Raw genomic sequence first — 20,281 nt, 5'->3', positions numbered from 1 at the left:
CCAGTTCCAGTCCATCCCATAGAATATTTTTTTTTTTTTGTCTTTGGTCTTTGACTATTTTGTACACTTCTGTAAAAAAATTTATTTTTAAAAACAGCTTTTACCGTAAAATGGTTCTTAGTATATCCCCAGAGTTGTGCAGCTATCACCATAGTCAATTTTAGAACATATTCATCATCCCAAAAAGAAACCCCATGCCCATTAGCAGTCACACCCCATCCCCTTCCCCCAGCCCCTGGCAACCACTACTCTACTTTCTTGTCTCTTTGGACATGTCTCTTCCAGATATTTCATATAAATGGTATCATACAATATGTGGCCTTTTGTGATTGGCGTTTTTCACTTAGTGAACATTTTCAGGGTTCATCTGTTTTAGAATTAGAACTTCATTCCTTTTTATGGCCAGATAATATTCTATTGTATAGGTATGCACATTCTGTCTAATTCATTCATCAGTTGATGGACATTTGGATTGTTTCTACCTTTTGGCTATTGTGAATAATGGTGCTATGGGCATTATTATATATGTTTTTCTATGGACATGTTTTCATTTCTTTTAGGTATATGCCTAAGAGTAGAGTTGCCGGGTCCTACGGTCACTCTATATTTACCATTTTGAGAAATTGCCAAATTGTTTTCCAAAATAGCTGGTCTTTAGCTTTTAATATTTTGTTTGTAGTTCAATGAATTCATTTTTTTTTAACTGATCAGTAATAAGATATTTGTTTCTTCAAAGCACAACTCTTTTTTTTTTTTAACTTCTGTTAAAAATTTTAAACTTTTCCTAAGGAAAGAAATAACCTTCTAGAACCAGTAAATTTTTGACCAATATAACTGCATTCATAGGGAATTTCGAATGGATATTGCTGAAGAACAGTGTAGTGTAGCAATAACAAGTTATTAGGAGTTCAGTGGCCTGAATTATGATTCTTCTGATACTTCTTTGCTGTTGATGCCAACTTACTGTCACCTGGTAAAGTGCTTTAATTATATCACCTGCAAAGAGTACAATACCACTTGCCTCCCCATCTCAAAGGATAGTTATGAATAGCAATGGAGATGGGATATAGTTAAGACCCTTAAACATTTGCATTGTGCAAATATTTGACATATTTGTATTTCTGTGACTTTTTACTAATTATGTAGAAGAGAGAGTGCTAACAGTAGGAAAGAAACTTGAGGTTTTTTTTACATTCTGGGGCCAGTCTAACTCATATTTGAGCCTTTCTGTAAATTAAAAATTTTCAGACTTATACTTAGATAAACATCTGCCCTACCTTACCCCCAGCATTCTGGAATAAGTTCATTTCCCATCTCACCCTACCCCCAAAACTACAGCATGGAATACATATGCTGGCCGACTGGGGAGGGGCCGAGGGCCATTGGCTGATGGGCCCCGCCCCTGAATGGGATAGGGGGGCCAATTGGGGGTCAGTGTCCAGGGGAGGGGCTGTGGGAGGTTGGCCGGCCAGCCCCACCCCCAATTGGTGTGGGGGGGGACTGATCAGGGGCGGAGCTGGCTGGGGGAAGGGGCCGTGGGCCAATCAGGGTGCTGGGGGCTGTTTGGGGGTGGCACCAGCCCTGGGGAGGGGCTGTGGGCAGTGGGCTGGCCAGCTCCACCCCCTACTGTGGTAGGGGGCAGAAATTAGGAGCAGGACGGCTAGAGAGAGGAGCTACCGGCCGATTGGGTGGTGGGGGCCCATTGGGGTGGGGCCGGCTGGGCAGAGGGGCTGCAGGAGATTGGCCGGCCAGCCCCACCCCCTACTTGGGTGTGGGGGCCATCAGGCAGGGCCGGCCGCAGAGGGTAAGTGCTGGGGGGCAGGGGGTTGGCCGGCTGCCTTGCCCTTGATTGGGGTGGGAGAGAACGATCAGGGGCGGAGCTGGCTGGAGGAGCAGGGGGCCGAGGTGCCACGGGAGGTTGGCTGACTGGCCGTACCCCCTGATCGGGCCGGTTTGCTGGTCACAGTGGGCATCATAGCGACAGGTTGATCTAGTCATCATGGAGTTCTGGTCACTGGCTTTTTATATATATATACTAGAGGCCCGGTGCACAAAAATTTGTTCACTCAGGGGGGAGGGGGAGTCCCTCAGCCCGGCCTGTGCCCTCTCGCAGTCTGGGACCCCTCGGGAGATAACAACCTGCTGGCTTAGGCCTGCTCCCGGGTGGCAGAGGGCAGGCCCAATCCCTAGGTGCAGCCCCTCGTCAGGCTCAGAGCAGGGCTGATTGGGGAGTTGGGGCGCCGCCCCTGTCATGCACAGAGCAGGGCGGATCAGGAGGTTGCGATGCCACCCTCAGTCATGCTCAGGGTAGGGCCGATTGGGGGGTTGGGGCACCACCCCGTCACACTCAAGGCAGGGTCGATGGGGAGGTTGTGGCGCCACCCACTGTCACGCACAGAGCAGGGCCAATCAAGGGGTTGGGGCGCTGCCCCCTGTCACTCACAGAGCAGTGCCAATCACGGGGTTGGGGCGCTGCCCCCTGTCACAGAGCAGGGCCCATAAGGGGGGTTGGGGCTCCGTACCCTGTCACGCACAGAGCAGGGTCGATCAGGGGGTTGGGGAGCTCCCCCTGTCATGCACAGAGCAGGGCCGATCAGGGGGTTGAGAAGCTCCCCCCTGTCACTCACAGAGTAGGGCCGCTAGGGGAGTTGGGGCACCGCCCCCTGTCACACATAGAGCAGGGAGGATCAGGGGGTTGAGGAGCTCCCCCCTGTCACTCACAGAGTAGGACCGATAGAGGAGGTGGAGCTTCCCCCTGTCACTCACAGAGTAGAGCCAATAGGGGAGTTGGGGCACCGCACCCTGTCACACACAGAGCCCCAGGGCGATCAGGGGGTTTGGGCACTGCCCCCTGTCACGCTGATCCCGGTGCCTGGAGGCCTCTCGGCTCCGCTGATCCCGGTGCTGGGAGGCATATTACCCTTTTACTATATAGGATAGAGGCCTGGTGCACGGGTGGGGGCTGGCTGGTTTGCCCTGAAGGGTGTCCTGGATCAGGGTGGGGGTCCCCACTGGGGTGCCTGGCCAGCCTGGGTGAGGGGATGATGGCTGTTTGCAGCTGGTCACACACCCTTCAGGATGGGGGTCCCTACTAGGGTGCCTGGCCAGTCTGGGTGAGGGGCTGAGGGCTGTTTTCAGGCTGGCGGGTGACTGAAGCTCCCAACCGCTCCTTTTTTCTTTTTTCTTTTTTTATTCTGGGTCAGCTTTAGCTCTGAGACTTGGCTCCAGCTCTTAGGCCTTGGCTGCTGAAAGCAGGTATCTGGTTTGTTGGGGTTCTATAATTGAAACACTGTTTCAACTCCAGCTCTGAGATCCCGGCTGGCTGAAAGCAGGTTTCTGGGGTTTTGTTTAGCTTCTATGTTTGTAACAATGTTTCAAACTGCAAGCTCAGAGGCCAGCAGCGGCAGGCGGGGAACGTTGGAGTCCTCCGTCACTGAAGCAAGCAAGCCTCATGTTCGCTTCAAGCTGCCTGGCTGCCGGCCGCCATGTTGGCTGGCAGTTAATTTGCATATCACCCTGATTAGCCAATGGGAAGGGTAGCAGATGTATGGCTAATTACAATGTTTCTCTTTTATTAGGTAGGATGACAGCATGCATGACACAACAGAGTAAAATTTTACCTCAAAATTGGCATTTCCTAGTGTTTGTCTTTGAGACCCGATGTTGGTTTATTTTTCTATTTTCATAGAGTAATGATTTTGTTCACTTCTGTTACTAATTCCATGGCTATTTGCTTTTCCTGCCCTTTCTTCTTTCCTCCTGTAAGAAACGGAACCTGCTAAAAGCTATTTTGTCGTCCTTTTTCTTTCTGTGGAATATTTGTTTGTTAACACTTTGCAGTCAAAGAGGAGTTTTTCTTTTATTTAGTTTGTCCTTTTTATCTTTGTGTCTCTGAGCTCATGGTGGTGTTGGAAGGATATGATGCAGCTTTCCTTTCTCTTAGCCCTGGTGTTATCTACATGTATGTCCTTCCCCACTATGAGTGCTCTGGGATTGCACAGGGGAATTTCACAGAATGTTCCTTGTGTCCACTCCTTATTAGCTGTGTAACTTTTTAGATGTTTCCTTCTTTGTAAAATGAGGAAAATACCCCCACCTGCCTCATGGTTTACTGAGACTGTGCACCGCAATGTACGGGAGGTAGCAGGTGGTAGGTAGCATTGGGCACTGCCACCTCTTTTTTTTTTTTAATATATTTTACTGATTTTTTTACAGAGAAGAAGGGAGGGGGATAGAGAGTTAGGAACATCGATGAGAGAGAAACATGGATCAGCTGCCTCCTGCACACCCGCCACTGGGGATGTGCCCGCAACCAAGGTACATGCCCTTGACCAGAATAGAACCTGGGACCCTTTAGTCCACAGGCTGACTCTCTATCCACTAAGCCAAACCGGTTAAGGCACTGCCATCTCTTTTTCACTTCTGTCTCTGCCCCATGCATGTTCTGTGCACATCAAGCCCTCAGTTAATATTAATAAAGGGAAACTGGTGCAGATTTCAGTCTGTGCACACACAGTTCTGCCTTTAATCAGGGTCATGATTTGCTCTCCTCTGAATAAATTTTTTTTTAATTATGCAGCATTCATTTTTGGAGATTTTATTAATGTAATTTTTTTTTTACAAACATTTAAAACTTATTTTCCTCTAGTAATATTACCTCATTTTTTAATGCTTTATTTTTATTTGATCCTAATGAACCCTAAGAAGTGGTAGGACAACTTTACTCAACCACTGAAAATGAGAAGTTAAAGTGTAGAAACTAAGTGTTAGAAGTGAATTCATACTTATTGAGCATGGTTCTATGCTCAGCACACCACTTGTTATCCCATGCAGTCCTTACAGCACCACAATGAGGGGTAGCCTTTGCTCTCCATATTTTACAGATGGAAGGTACTGAATCTGCAGGAGGTAAAGCACAAGGCAACCTTATAACTTGTTGTCCAAATCAGGACACTAACGAGTGTGAAAGGGAGTGCTGATATTGTTTACTTCAGGGCAACACGGGCAAACTAGGATTGCTGCAGCAAGCCAGAGCATGTGATCATCCTACTTAAGGAACTTGCCCAAGTTCACATAGCTAATCAGTGGCAGAGCGACATTCGGAACTCTAGGCTTTCTGACTCCAACCCATGTTCTAGCCCATCTTGTCTTGAAATGTTTCGTCCATATTAGCTAATTCTCTGCAGGGTCACAGAGAGCCAGCCATTGCTCCACTGAGGTGTGTCTTAAACATATCAGCATTTCACTGACCAGTGGCATGGGCCCTTGCTATGAGCTCCTGTTTGCCAGCTTGACATGGCATGCTCCTTTCAGCTGAGGCTGTGCTGTCATGACCAGTCGAGGACCAGCTAGCCCATGGAGGCAAGCTTCCTGTGTGATGGCTGTGGTTTGGGCCAAAAAGGCTCTCTGGTCCCTGGATGAAGCTGCTTTGTGTTTGCTGATTCAAGAAATTTATCCAGTTTACCTCCAAGAGACTTGGAGTCTAGATCCTAGAGAACAGAGACGAGTGAGCTGGAAATGGCAGCGGAGATTGGTCAGTGCTGCAGAAGTCACAAAAGCCTACGAGCACCTGGAAGGACCCTCGGCCCAGATGGCAGGAAGGAGTCCCGAGCAAGGGCTGTCGACAAGGTTCTAGGTTGAGTTGGGGTCAGAGAAGGTAAAGGGCCTTTGGGGTATTGTATGAAAAGATCTGGGAGAACATGGCATAAGTGAAGAACTATAGGTAGAAAGGTATAGATTTGGTATCACACAAGTATGCCTTTTGAGCTCTGGTGTCTTAGATTTGATCTTGGGAACATTACTTCATTTCTCTGGACTCTTGACTCTTAAATGGGAATTCTACTTACCTTCCTAGGGGTTTGTGAGTTGTAAATGAATACACGTAAAGTATTCAGAACATTATTATTATTTTTTTTTTTAGTGATGTAGATTTCAGATCAAGAGGTTTACATTCTATGAATCTTGTAGTTCTGACATTCAACAAATGAGTAAAGCCCAGATGATATTTTAGAGTGATGACATACCCTGAAAATAAAAATCTTTTATAACTTAATACTTATGATTTTTATTCAATTTAGAAATAAGAGTTTAAAAGTTGAGTTGGCATACCCTGGCAAAGTGAGGGCTTTGGCACACCAACCCTTAGTACTGGGAGGCTCAGGCTAACATCTGGGCAATCCCAGGCTAGGACTGGCCAGCCCCTCAGTGGGGCTGATTTCAGGTTAATCTTCTGAACCTTAGGTACTATGTGCCCAGGGTTGTTCCTGCCCTGCAACTCAGGATGGTAGTGTCTTAGAATGTGAATGGTTGTAGAGTGTGCTCACTAGAGTGCATCACTCAGCTCCTCTCCTTGACTCTGTTCACATTTTAATAGTGAAGAAATCAGAATAGTTGAAACCATACAATAATAGAAGTGAATTATTATTGTCCTTTTGCTGCTTTTTTGGGATTATTCCCAAAGTTATCCTGTATCTCCAAAAATTCATTAACATCTGTTAATTACTGAATTATACTGGGGCCTTGACTTACGAGTTTAATTCATTCCGTGACAGAGTTCGTAACTCAAATTACTCGTATGTCAAATCAAAAAGTGAACGAGTGAGACACGTGATGCTGGGCTGATGTGGCATTCACTGTGACGTTCGCTGTGCCAACTAGCGGTGAGGTATCTGAAGCTGGCTCGTAACCGGAATTTTAGCTCGCAACTCAAAGCAAAACATCGGCCGAGAGACGGTCGTATCTCGAAAAACTCGTTAGTTGGGACACTCGTAAGTCAAGGCCCCACTGTATTGTGTTAAACTTATCTGTTGAGGTTTTGTTTGTAGTAGATTTTACTCTAGTAGGGAAAATTTCATAAGAACTTTTTAAAAACTTGCTTCCCATATTAATAGCTATTAATAGCTTTTGATATTGTAGTGTGTCTTACATGATTTCAATGTGGTTATTATAAGAGCTTAAAAAAAGAAAGAGAATTTTTAGTGCCTTAATAGTGTCTTAGTGAGAATGTTGTGATCAATTTAATAGGTATGAAAATTGACATCCAAGTTGTAACTTCAACTTAACAAGCCTTCTTTGCGCCTTTCCTTACATAGTGCAGACACACTATGTGAAGATCATCCATTGATACATTTGCATAGTATCAGATAATCTTCCCTTTAAAAGATAACTTTGCCCTAACACAGGAATACTTTTTTTTTTTTAAACATCACCTCTTAAAATTCAAGTAGATTAACCAGGAGATTCTAAATTAATGTTGGCTGCATTTTCCATTGCCCCCAAATACTCTGTACCCCAAGAATAGAGTACAGTGGAGTTTTGGTGCATAAAACCAGGACATTCCCTTAATTGGGAGCTTTTGTTAGTGTAATTAGCAGTCTGCTTGTTTCACACAGGCTCCAGGGCAGCTGATTTTTATGGACTCTGCACTCTGATGCTTGATAGCAAGAGTACTGTTCTTCCAGTGAAGGGCGTTTGGAACTATGAGTGGTGACTTTTATATGTGGAAGAACAAGGAATTTCGTCGTAAGAAGAAAGTGTTTTTATATTGTTCTTGCTGGGTAGTATTCACATTTCTTGCTAAGACATTTTTCCTTTGTGATCTGAAGTTTAAGGGGATGATGTTCTTTGGAAGAATTTTGAGCCCTGTTTAATTGTTACTGTCTTGTTGCCATTGTTTTCCAGCATCCTCCAGGACAAATAGCAAGGAAATACAGCTCCTGCTCCACTATTTTCCTAGACGATAGCACAGTCAGTCAACCAAACCTCAAGTATACAATTAAATGGTGGGTATACAGATTTTTGCTTAAATGAATGCTTTTTCTATTCCTAACTGGTTGGTTGTGGGATCTGGCAGGGGGAGGCCATTGACTATGGGAAATCTTTTTAAAATGTGATTTTGGTAGTTAAAATGTGGAGTGTTCAAAATATTTGTTAATATTACCAGTTAGGTAAAGAGACCAAATTTTGAAATTATTTTAAATATAAAGTAAAGCATATTTTTTATTTTTGTGCATACTTTCTACCTTCCCACTTTTTATTAAGGCTATCCTTGCATGACTCTGCTAATATTTTACCTTCAAAATAAAATGAGATTCCATTTTAAGACTTGGGGCTACAGTAGAAAGCAGGCCTGACATAATTGAAAGTGTCCTTGCCCACAATCGAGATGTGAGGTCTGACCTTGGCTCTGTCACCAAGGGGTGAGGGTTTGGATAAGACCCTTCTTTGGGGGATCTTATTTTCAAGTGGGGTTTAAGGGAGGAAAGGGAGTCTTGACATAAAATCCTTCCCATGTTGGGCTTCAGTTTTTATGTTTTAAAATGGGAGGTAAGAAGGAAGGAACACTGGTTTTTCCTGTAATGTTCCCACTAGCATTTTGATAATAGATCACAGAGAACCTGATGTGCCAGGGTCTGTGGTCTTCAGCTCATCTGTGAAAAATCTGGGGTATTTTACCTCTATATTTAAGAAAATACACATTTAACAACAGTGCATAGTAGTGTTTGAGGTAAGTGTTTACATTGCTATTAGGAAGTATTCTATCTCAGTGGGCCAGATTTTCTGGCTTAGAAGTCCTGTTCTGAATGTTACCACATGTGACAATTAGTCACAGCCTCAATCAAGCAGTGGGGACTGTCATGGTCTTCTGTGGACAGGGTTCACTCCAGGAGGAAGGTAGAAGTTTGACCACTTGGAGAGAGGCTGCCTTCTCTGTTGTGGGGTTGGTATTTCTAGGATCTAAATGGAAATGAGGCTTCTTCCCTCAATACCTTGGTGTTAAGGGCGTGGTAAGTGAAGAGTGGGCATAAACCAACCAGTGGGCATAAACCCAAACAGGCAGCTACTACAGATGGGAAGAGGTGTGCACATGCCGCTGGCTGAGCCACTTCCTGCCCTGAGCCTAGACCAGGGCAAACTTTTTGACTCGAGGGCCACAATGGGTTCTTAAACTGGACCGGAGGGCCGGAACAAAAGCATGGATGGAGTGTTTGTGTGAACTAATATAAATTCAAAGTAAACATCATTACATAAAAGGGTACGGTCTTTTTTTTTTTTTTTAGTTTTATTCATTTCAAACAGGCAGGATCCGGCCCGCGGGCCGTAGTTTGCCCACGGCTGGCCTAGACTTACTGCCGGTATAGCATTTCCTAGAGTAAATGATTAGCAGTTGTGGAGAGGAGTGGAAAGCGCTGAACATCCATGCACTGTGTGGCTGTTGGCATCTGCTCAAGCTCTGGAGCCCAGAGCGAAAGCCACTAACTTCCTTTAATCCTGGAATCATCTTCATGGGGAGAGCAAAGCAGAGTGGAGCGGAACATGCCTCCCCTTTAGGGCCAGTGCGAGCTCTTGGGATTTACAAATGGATCTGAATCAGTTGCTCAATGGTTCATCCTTGGATGACTTAAAATCACCATTGGTTGTAATATGGACTCCCACTTAGGAGTGGGCAGGGAAACTGGATGACAATTTGATACTTTAGTGTCAAGTCTGAGAGGTGCAATCACCGAAGTTACAGCTATGCATCCTTTAAATCAGTGGAATCAGCTCTGGCTGTGCCTGGGAGTCACCTGGGCGCTTAAAAACACACTGACGTTTGATGTCTCACCCCACAGATCCAGTGTATGGATTTTTAGCCCCTCCAGGACAGTGGTCGGCAAACTCATTAGTCAACAGAGCCAAATATCAACAGTACAACGATTGAAATTTCTTTTGAGAGCCAAATTTTTTAAACTTAAACTATATATAGGTAGGTACATTGTTATTAACTTAATTAGGGTACTCCTAAGGCTTAGGAAGAGCCACACTCAAGGGGCCAAAGAGCTGCATGTGGCTCACGAGTCACAGTTTGCTGACCATGGCTCTAGGAGATTCTAATAGGCAGCCAAGGTTACGGACCCCTGATATAAGTGGACAGCTTCTTTCCCCTCCCTAAAGTTCCCTTGAAAGTTTTAAATAAAATGTTTTAAATAAACTGTAGGTTAATACATGGAGGGAAAAGAAGCTGAAAAGCTAGACCAGTTAAGAAGGCTGACTTCAGACAAAGCAGCGTGGATACTGTGGCTTCCCTGATCCAAAAGACATTTTCTCTGCACCACCCAAATTTCATATTCCTTTAGTCAGTAGTTTAGTTGTTTTAAAAAGTGCCCTGTTTAAAAAATGTACATGTTGGACCTGGGAGCCCTGAAAATATAAGGGGGTAGGGAAGATGCTAATTCTGAATGCTCTCATCTTCTAAAATTTTGCCTAAACCTTATCCTACTCCTGTCTTGGCTCCCTCTCTCTAGTCATTAAAATTGATTACACACTCATTAATACAATAGTAGTTCAACTTTATTATGGACATAGTGAGCATTTGTGGGCTGAACTTGCTTCTTGAAAACCAAGTATTCTTTTGTTTTTTTTGAGAAAATTCTCTGAGTTCTAAACAACCAATTTATATTTTTATTTTTAAAAGAAAATGCTTCTGTAAATTGGTGAAATGCCAAAATGAGGAAACATATTTACAAATTTTAGGTTACTAAGTGGGGGGAAGGTTGGGTGCTATTCTAACAGTGAAAGAAAAGCCTAAATATAAAAAGTTTGGGCCCTCTCTCTGTGTTCATTTTTTTTCATAGGCGTGATTTCTTTCTCTCTTTTTTTCCTTTAATATTTTTTAAAATTGATTTTAGAGAGAGGGAAGGGAGAGGGAGAGAGAGAGAGAGAAAAGCATTGATCGGCTGTCTCCTGCATGACCGCCACCAGGGATCAAGCCCTGAAACCCAGGCATGTGCCCCGACCAAGAATCGAACCCACCATCTCTTGGTGCATGAGATAGCACTCAACCAACTGAGCCACACCAGCCTGGCCATAGGCATGATTTCTTGTTGGAGAATTTGGTTTTCCTATCTTTCGCCTAAATACCAATGGCTATGATCTGAATTTAGTGTTCACCAACCAACCCCTCCGCCAAATCCTATAAGGAACAAAGGGGTGTTGATCAAGGAAAAGGTGTTGGGGGAGGGGGCACATTTATACAGCTGGCCAATAGTACATGGCCCTGGGCCTTTGAGCATCAGAGAGCACTACTTACCCACCTGTCTTTATCTCTGTGACTCAGCACCTCTTGATTTTCAAAGGTCTTAGGATCCTCACATGCTTTGCTGATTTAGTTCTAGGTAAGAAGTAAGACAAGTACAGTGCCAATTATTACAATCTATTCTGTTTTCTTGGTCAAGAAAATAGCATTTCTTTCTTCCTAGTTTTGTGGCAAAAGCATTTAAGTAAAACCTTTGATCCAAATATACTTTTGGTTTGGTCCCTGCCCATCTTCAGTGAAACCTCACCACTTTCTGAGGATGTGGCAGAACTGACTAGGCCTCCAAAGCTAGACATTTGGAGTGGAGCCTGACACCTGAAATTAAGTTTTCAGCTGTCTGCCTTTTGCTCCCAGCAATCACTTTCTTTCAAGTTAACCAGCGTAACTGCCACAGGGAGCTGGACTGTACATGCATTCTCAGCTTGATTTTCTCGCTTTTTAGGATATGACCCCGGAGTAGAAATTGCCCTTCAGAGTGGCTCTATTTTTCTCGGAAGTCTGAGGCCACAATAATGTCCTATCTTGTTTTTGGCTCTGGAGGTTTGGGTCCCTGAAGATTTTCACTCAATCTACAGAAGCCAGTAGACCTCTTGAGATGGAAATATTGATAGGGGAATCACAATAATAATAACTTTAGTTTTAGAACTTTATGTTTGAGATAATGCTTTTATATATTCCATTTGTTATAATAACAATTCTGTGATGTAGGTTGAATTGTCCTAATTTTATAAATGAGGAAATGAAGGCTCTGAGAGATGAATGAACTATAATAAATGAAGTAGCCAGATTTGAACCCAGGTTGCTTTGATTTCCAGTTTAGTGATAGTTTTCCTGTGTCACACTCCCTCCCAGGGGAAACAAGAACCATTTTTTCTTCAATCAAAGTGACTAAACTAATCACTTCAAGCCCAATCCTATGAAGCTTTCAGCTGAAATCTTAACATTATATTAGAAGAGCAATCACTACAGCATGAAAAAAACAGTAATTTTCTTTTTTCCAGGTGCATTGTGGTAGAATGAAAGGGCACAAAACCATTATACAAGCCAGAAATCCTGGCATCTGATGTCTGAGCCCAAATTTTCTCATTTATAAAATAGAATCAGTAACATGTATTTTTTCATGTATGTGAAAGCACTTTGAAAGCTATATTATTATTTTTAAAAATTCTGAAGTCTTTTTACTTCAATTACAATTCTTTCATGAGCTTAGATTCTTTTCAAAATATTAGGAGAAAGAGAATATATTACTATTTGCTCCTGAATACTTCTTTTTTAAAAAAATATATATTGATTTTTTTACAGAGAGGAAGGGAGAGGGATAGAGAGTTAGAAACATCGATGAGAGAGAAACATCGATCAGCTGCCTCCTGCACACCCCCCACTGGGGCTGTGCCCGCAACCAAGGTACATGCCCTTGACCGGAATCGAACCTGGGACCTTTCAGTCCCCAGGCCGATGCTCTATCCACTGAGCGAAACCGGTTAGGGCTGCCCCTGAATACTTTTAACAGTTAGCTGAAATTATTTGAATGAATAGATCTGGGGAGAAATTTGGAGGAATATACATTTTCTTGTGATACAGTGAGAATTGGCTATTGTCATGTTAAGTTATTGGTAAATCTCTGAGCTAGTGGAATCCAGCATGCATGCCTAAGTTTCTTAAGAGGGTGCCTTGGATGGCAGTTTCTGTGCTCCGAGACCCAGAACGCAATTGATAAGACTAGTTACCTCTGTTCTTGGTAGCTTAAAAAATGAATTTGGCCTCTTCAGTAAATTTTAGAGTTAAAAAGAAAATAGTGGTAGGAGCAAACAAACAAAAATAGTGAAAGGAGCTAGTCAGTTTACAAAAGAGGAAATTTTAAAAATTGGCCAGTTGATATGAATAAGCCTACCAACTTGATAGGTTATGAAAGAAACTCAAATTGAAAACAGGTACACCATTTTTTAACCTACCCTGTTAGAGAACATTCTGTCAAAACATATAAGGTGAATGTTAACAAGGGTGAGGTAAAACAGACACTGGTGGGGAAGTCTACTGGTATAGTTTTTTTGCAAAGATATTTGGCAATGTATGTGGGGAGCCCTACAATTATTAATGACTTTAGACTGAGTAATTGCAATTACAAGATGTTCTTTTATGGAAATAATGTACACAGGTTGCACACATATTTATCTCTGAGAATATTTATTATGCTGTTAAATATAATTGCAAAGTATTAGAAACAAATGTTCACTAGGAGGGGAATGGTTAATAAATTATTCAACAACTATATGATAGAACATAACCATTTAAAATCATGTTTTTAAAGACTATTTTAATTGTAAGGAAAATGTTAGTGAGAATAAAAGTAGAACACAAACCTATTATATATAATGTATAGAATCTATGTATCTCAAGCTAATAGTCATCTTTGGGCAAAAGGATTATTTTTACTTATACTTTCTGTATTTTCTAAAATTTTCATCTTATGGATATAATGCATTTTATAATCAGAAAGGGGAATGTCTTCATTAAATTAAGATCTTTTAAAATGTAAAATAAAATTTGAAGATTGTATAACAAATAGGAGTTGCAGTACCATTTCAGCAAGTGAGTGAATAAGTAGACCGATTGCCTTGAGGTTGTTGATTTAAGGGAAAAAGTATCAAACCGCTGTGAGTGATAGTCACATTTTTCTGGTAGTTACAAAGAAACCACTACTTTTCTAAAATAGTAGGTACTGATTTGGAGATTTCTAAAGGTGTTTAATTTGTAGTACTGATTTGGAGATTTCTAAAGGTGTTTAATTTGTACCACCTGTATTTGTACGTAGTGCTTGTATTTTACAAGTGAGGAAAGCTTAAGATTTCAGGTAGTAAGAGAAATTTTTAAATATCACTGAAATTTTGGTATTTCTGAAAAAGATTTAATAATTTCTAGGAATGAGTACCAGATTGATTTATTTTAAAGAGACCATTTTTTAAATCAGCATTCGGACTTAAATGGGACTGTTCAGATGGATTGTTTGACTTTTACTTAAATTTAAATATCAGACTGATGTCAGATAATACATAACATCTTGAGTATGCTTATGAAACATTGAATTGCATTTTATTTTACAGTGTAGCTCTCGCAATATATTATCACATCAAAAACAGGTATGTGGATGATTAATTTTGTGCTAAAAACATTACATTTTATGTTTTTTGTTCTTTTCCTATTATTTTCTTGTTGCTTTGGCCTTCAATTTTCATAGATTTCTAAAATTAGTATAATTTACCAAAACTCAGGTAAGTGCTGAATTGCTTTCAATTCAAAGAAAATCAGATGGGTGTCTGTGTTTGAAGTTAGCAAAACAAAGCAAAGCTTCTTGATAATATTTAGCCTCCTCTTTACTCTTTATTTCCTGAATAATTTGTTTAAACATTCTATCTTTTATAAGCTATTATTTAAAAAATTTACTCTATGCTACATTAACATGAAAAATAATGTTTAGTATTTTAATTTAGTAGAAGAAATTTTGGGTTGAATTTAGACATAAATTACATTAATGGTTTAGAAACCTCTCTGACATGAGTATGAAGATTGTTCAGTTAATTTAATAGGGAATCAGAGAAAAATCATTTAAGAATATACCATTAACATTTTATTTGAACACTAAACATGTAAAAGTACATTCATTTGCCATTTAAAAAAAAAATTTAATGGTTTTTTTTTTTTTATTTCAGAGAGAGGAAAGGAGAGGGAGAGGGAGAGAGAGATAGAAACATCAATGATGATAGAGAATCATTGATGGCTGCCTCCTGCACATCCCCTACTGGGGATTGACCTGGAATCAAACCCTGACTTCTTGGTTCCTGGGTGGACACTTAACCACTGAGCCATGCCAGCTGGGCCATTTGCCAATTTTTTAATGTAGCATCAAGACTTTAGTTTTGAGCTGGGGCATTGATTAGAATACCAAAATGACTTTCTTTTGTAAGCCACACCTGTAATTTATCCTTTTCCACAGTGTTTTTTTGTTTTGTTTTGTTTTTTAATCAATATCAACAGAACATAAGACATATGCAGAACAATCTGAGCATAGAATCTTTCAGGTTTTGACCACACAATGAATTTATTTTTAGAGATGGCCTCTTATTGTGTCTTTTCCAAAGCACCCTTCTTCATTTTCATAAGAACAAAGCCACTCTCATTGCAGTCTTATTAAGTGACATTTACATATGTTATATGAATCTAATAAAAACAACTTGTGTGAAAGAATGAAATTCAACCCAGTAATGCCCTGACCAGTGTGGCTCAGGTTGGAGCAGCATCCTGTGCACCAGAAGGTCTCAGGTTCAAATCCCAGTCAGGGCATATACTTAGGTTGCAGGTTCCACCCAGGTTGGGACAGGTAAGGGAGGCAACCAATTGATGTATCCCTCTCACATCCATATTTTTCTTTCTCTTTCCCTTCCTTAAAAAAATTCAACCCAGTATATTTGAAGCTTAACAGGCTTTATTAAGTGATTCATGAATTGGGCAGCATTCCACCCAGCAGTAAAAGGGAGTTTCAGGAGTTATACAAAATGGAAAGTATGTTTGGGGGGGGGGGGGGTTGTATTGATTTTAGAGGAAGGGAGAGATAGACTTCAATGTGAGAAAGAAACATGGGTGGGTTGCCTCCTGTCAGGGATTGAACTGGAAACCTGGGTATGTAACCCACCACCTTTCGGTGTATAAGACAACTCTCAATCAGCTGAGGCACAATGGCCAGGGCAAAATAGAAAGTTTTTATAGGCAGAAAGAGGGTGGGACTAAGAAGTTAAAAGAGTGGATTATTTTAGGCAAGGATACCTTTCCTTAGGGAAGGCAGATTACCTCAGTACTGCTGATAGGAAATTCCAAACTGATTGGCTTAAAATTCCACTCCTGAATCTGCAGTTAGATTAGTTATTAAGTGTTGATTTGGTGACATAGCTTAGCAAAAGTGACTCCATTTTGGCCTGTTTTTGTTGTTTGTTTTAAAAACACTGATGTGACCCATTTCTGGGAACAAGCATGGCCACCTCATAGTTGGAATGGATCTTAGTGGGTGGGCACCACACTGCCTTCAGTGTGTTTTACAAAAAGGGCATGGGAGAGTTGTGATAAGTCAATGAAGTGGAAGTTAGATGACAGAGCTGCTTCTGAACAGTCTTATGGGAAAATACAAATATCTGGAGGTAAACACCTGGAAAGGTATTCTCTGTAGTTACATTTTCCTGTATTGTAATTATGATTCATGGTTCTTTATGGTGCTTGAGAATTTTGGATTTAAAAATTTATAAAAATGTAGACTACTGGACCTTTAAACCTTGACCAGAATAGCCGAAACCGGTTTGGCTCAGTGGATAGAGCGTCGGCTTGCGGACTGAAAGGTCCCAGGTTCGATTCCGGTCAGGGGCATGTACCTGGGTTGCGGGCACATCCCCAGTAGGAGATGTGCAGGAGGCAGCTGATCGATGTTCCTCTCTCATCGATGTTTCTAACTCTCTATCTCTCTCCCTTCCTCTCTGTAAAAAATCAATAAAATATATTAAAAAAAACCAACAAAACAAAAAACAAAACAAAAAAAAACAACTAAACCTTGACCAGAATAACATATCAATGAAAGTGTAGGTTTTGTCTTGCTGCTTATTTCTCTGATAGTCTTTCAAACTTTTTAAACATTTAAGTCTTAGATAACAGTGTAATACCACTCATGGAACTCAGCTGTGTTTCCAAGCCAACCAGTTTTGCATTAGTATCTCTAAGTGATTTCTCAGTTCTTAGACTGTTATAGATACCAAAGTTAATTTATAGTCATAGCTGATACTAAGAGCCAACTTTATGAGTGCTTACTCTGGCCACACCGGCAGCTTTTTACATTTAGGGTTTTGTGTGGGTTTTCTTTTTCTTTTTTTCTTTTTTTTGGAGAGAGGGAAACATTAATGATGAGAGAGAATCATCGATCGGCCGCCTCTTGCACATTCCCCTATTGGGGATCAAGCCTGCAACCCGGGCATGTGCGCTGACCAAGAATCAAACCACGACCTCCTGGTTCATAGGTTGATGCTCAACCACTGAGTCACACTGGTCAGGCTCATTTAGCTTTTATAATAACTTCATGAGGTGATAGTGATATTGAAAGGAATTTTAGGGACAGGCAAGGCAATTTTAGGGAAGTGGGGTCCATGAGAGAGGAAGACATACATAACGGTTTGAGACAGCTCCAAGCTGCCAGATTGCTTATCTTACATTCACAGAGAATGGAGGAATGTTACAAGATAAGAGGAACAAGAACAGGGAAGGGGGGGAGGGCAACGAGTGAGCTTTAAAACTTTGAAACTGATACCATGCAGGAAAGTAGCCAATTAGAAAAGCACGAGGGAATATGAATTAAGGAAGGGTCCAATTAGAAAGTGGAATGAACAGACAAAGAGCTCACAACATTTATAAACCCAGACACAAAGAGACTGAGAGGATTAGATTTTTTCCCATTTTAGAGAGAGCATTTTTTCCCATTTGGGGACCCTTCCCCAGGGGGAGTTTGTGTACACTTAAAATAAACATCCACATTTTTGCTTAACATCTTTTAGCCTGCGAATTTTATTCTTCAAACTTCGTAGGACAAGAACCCCACAATGAGAGTCCAAACTCACCATTTTGTGTCTCAATGTTATCTCCATTTTACAGATAAACTGAGGTACAGCAAGGTAAAATAATTTGCCTAAGATTACACAATTGGTAAATTGGGGAATGGGGAAATTGAACTCGGGCAACATACCACCGAGACTTTTATTTATTTTATTTATTTTTTTAAAATATATTTTATTGATTTTTTACAGAGAGGAAAGAAGAGAGATAGAGAGAGTTAGAAACATCAATCAGCCGCCTCCTGCACACCCCCCACTGGGGATGTGCCCGCAACCAAGGTACATGCCCTTGACCGGAATCAAACCTGAGACCTTTCAGTCCGCAGGCCGACGCTCTATCCACTGAGCCAAACCGGTCCCAGCCACCGAGACTTTTAATCATGCACTTTACTTGCCCAATGGTAATGAGCTGGGCCAAAAGTAAGTGAATGGAAGTGAGAAAGTCCAACAGAAAAAGTGAGCATTTGTAAACAAGCATGATTGACATACAGATTGTACCTTCTTGGGATGAGGTAGCATTGACCAACTGCAGACTTTCTCCTTGATAAATCATACTGGCCATACCTCTGGAGCTGGTGATAGATCCATTATGGTGCTAATCAGCTGAGACACGTAACTTTTGATGGAGGTGAAAGAAAAATCTATTTCACGGAGGAGTCATTTTAGCTTAAATTCTTAATCTTCATTTATATTTTGAACCTACATTTTCATTTTTAAAATTACTTCTGGTGAATGTTTCTTGAGAGTTCTGAAGGGCCTTACCCATCAGAAAAATTGAATAGGACTGAACAGCCCAAAGAAGAGGGGTATTGGGCCAGGCTTTGTCTCTCACATAGCACCTTGAGTAATCTTGCAGAGGCAGTTAGTGTGGTGAGGCATGGGTTAATTTCTCATAGCTGGGATTCTTATAAAAGGAAGTGTCACCACGTGCACCAGAAGGAGCCATCTTTATGTTTTCAGACTCCACTATCAGGTCCTACCTGGCTGAACCTGTCTTTACTGGCGTTTATCTAAATCAGAGGTGGGGAACCTTTTTTCTGCCAAGCGCCATTTGGATATTTATAACATCATTCCCGGACCATACAAAATTATCAACTTAAAAATTAGCCTGCTGTATTTGGTCAAACATTTAATTAACTCACCCCTAATGCCTTGGCAGGGCCAGACCAAAGGATTTCCAGGGCCGAGGCCTGAGGGCTGGAAGTTCCCCACTCTTGATCTAAATCTTTGCTACCTCTGTTCCTGCAGGCTAGTGAAAATAAGCACAGGTATGAATGCCCAAAGCTTTAAAAACAATCGATAATGCACATTGAGTTGTTCTGTTGAGATCTTTCTTTCTCTTTTATTTTTGTGTAGACAGTAAATTCATAGAGCAGAAACTGTAGTATTTACCACCATGGTTGTGTGTTAGGGACTGGTCTGGAATCTCCTATTCACAACCCTAATTGACATTGGAAGCACAGACTATGGAAATGATATGTTGTTACCAAAAGCAGTGGTTTCCAAATATGGTTTGTAAAGAAAAGTTTTTAGGCGAAATTCAACAGATGAAAAGCAGAGCTGTCTATGGTGAGGTATGAATAGTCCCTGCAGGACAGCTGCCTGAGGCACTGTGCTTAGAGTGAAAGCCATCACTTTATATGGAGCAACCAGCCATTTTTTTTTTATAGGTTTATAGGTTATTGAGTTGAGCTTTTCTATGCATCACCTCATTTTTTTAGTACAAAATTGTGAAACTCTTAATGAAATGTTAATTTTGCATGTTGTTAAACTCTTCAGATTAATCTTTAGGGTACATTGAATGTTCATTTTACCTTTGGACTTCTTGTCAACCACAACATACTACTAGTTTAAGCAGATCTGTCAGCCTTTGCTCAAGAAACAAGATGTTAGTGGGGGCGGGATGAAGGGAGTCAATGGGGGAAAAAGGGATGACATTTGTAATTTCAACAATAAAGATAAATTTAAAAAAAACACAAGATGTTAAATTTAGATTTGGTTCATTTGAAAACTCAGAAAATAAAAATTTGAATTCTCACACAAGTTAATTTATAACCTTTATTTCATGGACTGTTCAAAAATTATCTAATACTATACCCAAGTAAAACAAATTATTATTCACTGACTTCTCTTTCTTGAAATAACAATCGAATCAAAATATATTTTGTTTTATTTTGAAGGACACTCATTCTTGCAGAAAGTAAACTCCATTTTCTGTTAATTTTCCCCACCAGAGACCCAGATGGAAGGATGCTCTTAGATATTTTTGATGAAAACCTTCATCCTCTTTCGGTAATCTCCTCCTCCTCGTGTTTCATGACATTGTTTAATTATTTCTCATTTGCTCTTATTGGGTGGCCTGGCATCTGAAAATATTTTTTTCCCCAGAAATCTGAAGTGCCACCAGATTATGACAAACACAACCCAGAGCAGAAGCAGATTTACCGGTTTGTTCGGACACTGTTCAGTGCTGCTCAACTGACGGCTGAATGTGCCATTGTCACTCTGGTGAGTGCCCTCAGGAGACCGCCCATCCGGTACTTGAGTGAAGTGGTGCATAGGGACTCTT

At 41.2% G+C, this 20,281-nt stretch overlaps 1 protein-coding gene across 9 annotated transcripts in view; it reads left to right on the top strand.

Moving 5' to 3' along the window:
• Nucleotides 1-20,281, top strand: part of CCNY (cyclin Y) — a 194,170-nt gene that overhangs the window by 121,935 nt on the left and 51,954 nt on the right. For 8 of the 9 annotated variants that reach the window (XM_036350103.1, XM_036350113.1, XM_036350179.1 and 5 more), the window contains 4 exons: nucleotides 7,681-7,781; nucleotides 14,176-14,211; nucleotides 19,947-20,004; nucleotides 20,101-20,220. In XM_036350103.1, the coding sequence (XP_036205996.1) occupies nucleotides 7,681-7,781; nucleotides 14,176-14,211; nucleotides 19,947-20,004; nucleotides 20,101-20,220 (315 nt within the window). Of the gene's footprint in view, nucleotides 1-7,409; nucleotides 7,557-7,680; nucleotides 7,782-14,175; nucleotides 14,212-19,946; nucleotides 20,005-20,100; nucleotides 20,221-20,281 lie in introns of those variants that run through there. The other variant, XM_036350159.1, reaches the window with a different exon arrangement.

The sequence above is a fragment of the Myotis myotis genome, unplaced genomic scaffold, assembly GCF_014108235.1.
Source record: "Myotis myotis isolate mMyoMyo1 unplaced genomic scaffold, mMyoMyo1.p scaffold_m19_p_1, whole genome shotgun sequence".
In the NCBI taxonomy this organism is placed as follows: Eukaryota; Metazoa; Chordata; class Mammalia; order Chiroptera; family Vespertilionidae; genus Myotis; species Myotis myotis.
This window is presented reverse-complemented; position numbering and strand designations above follow the sequence as displayed.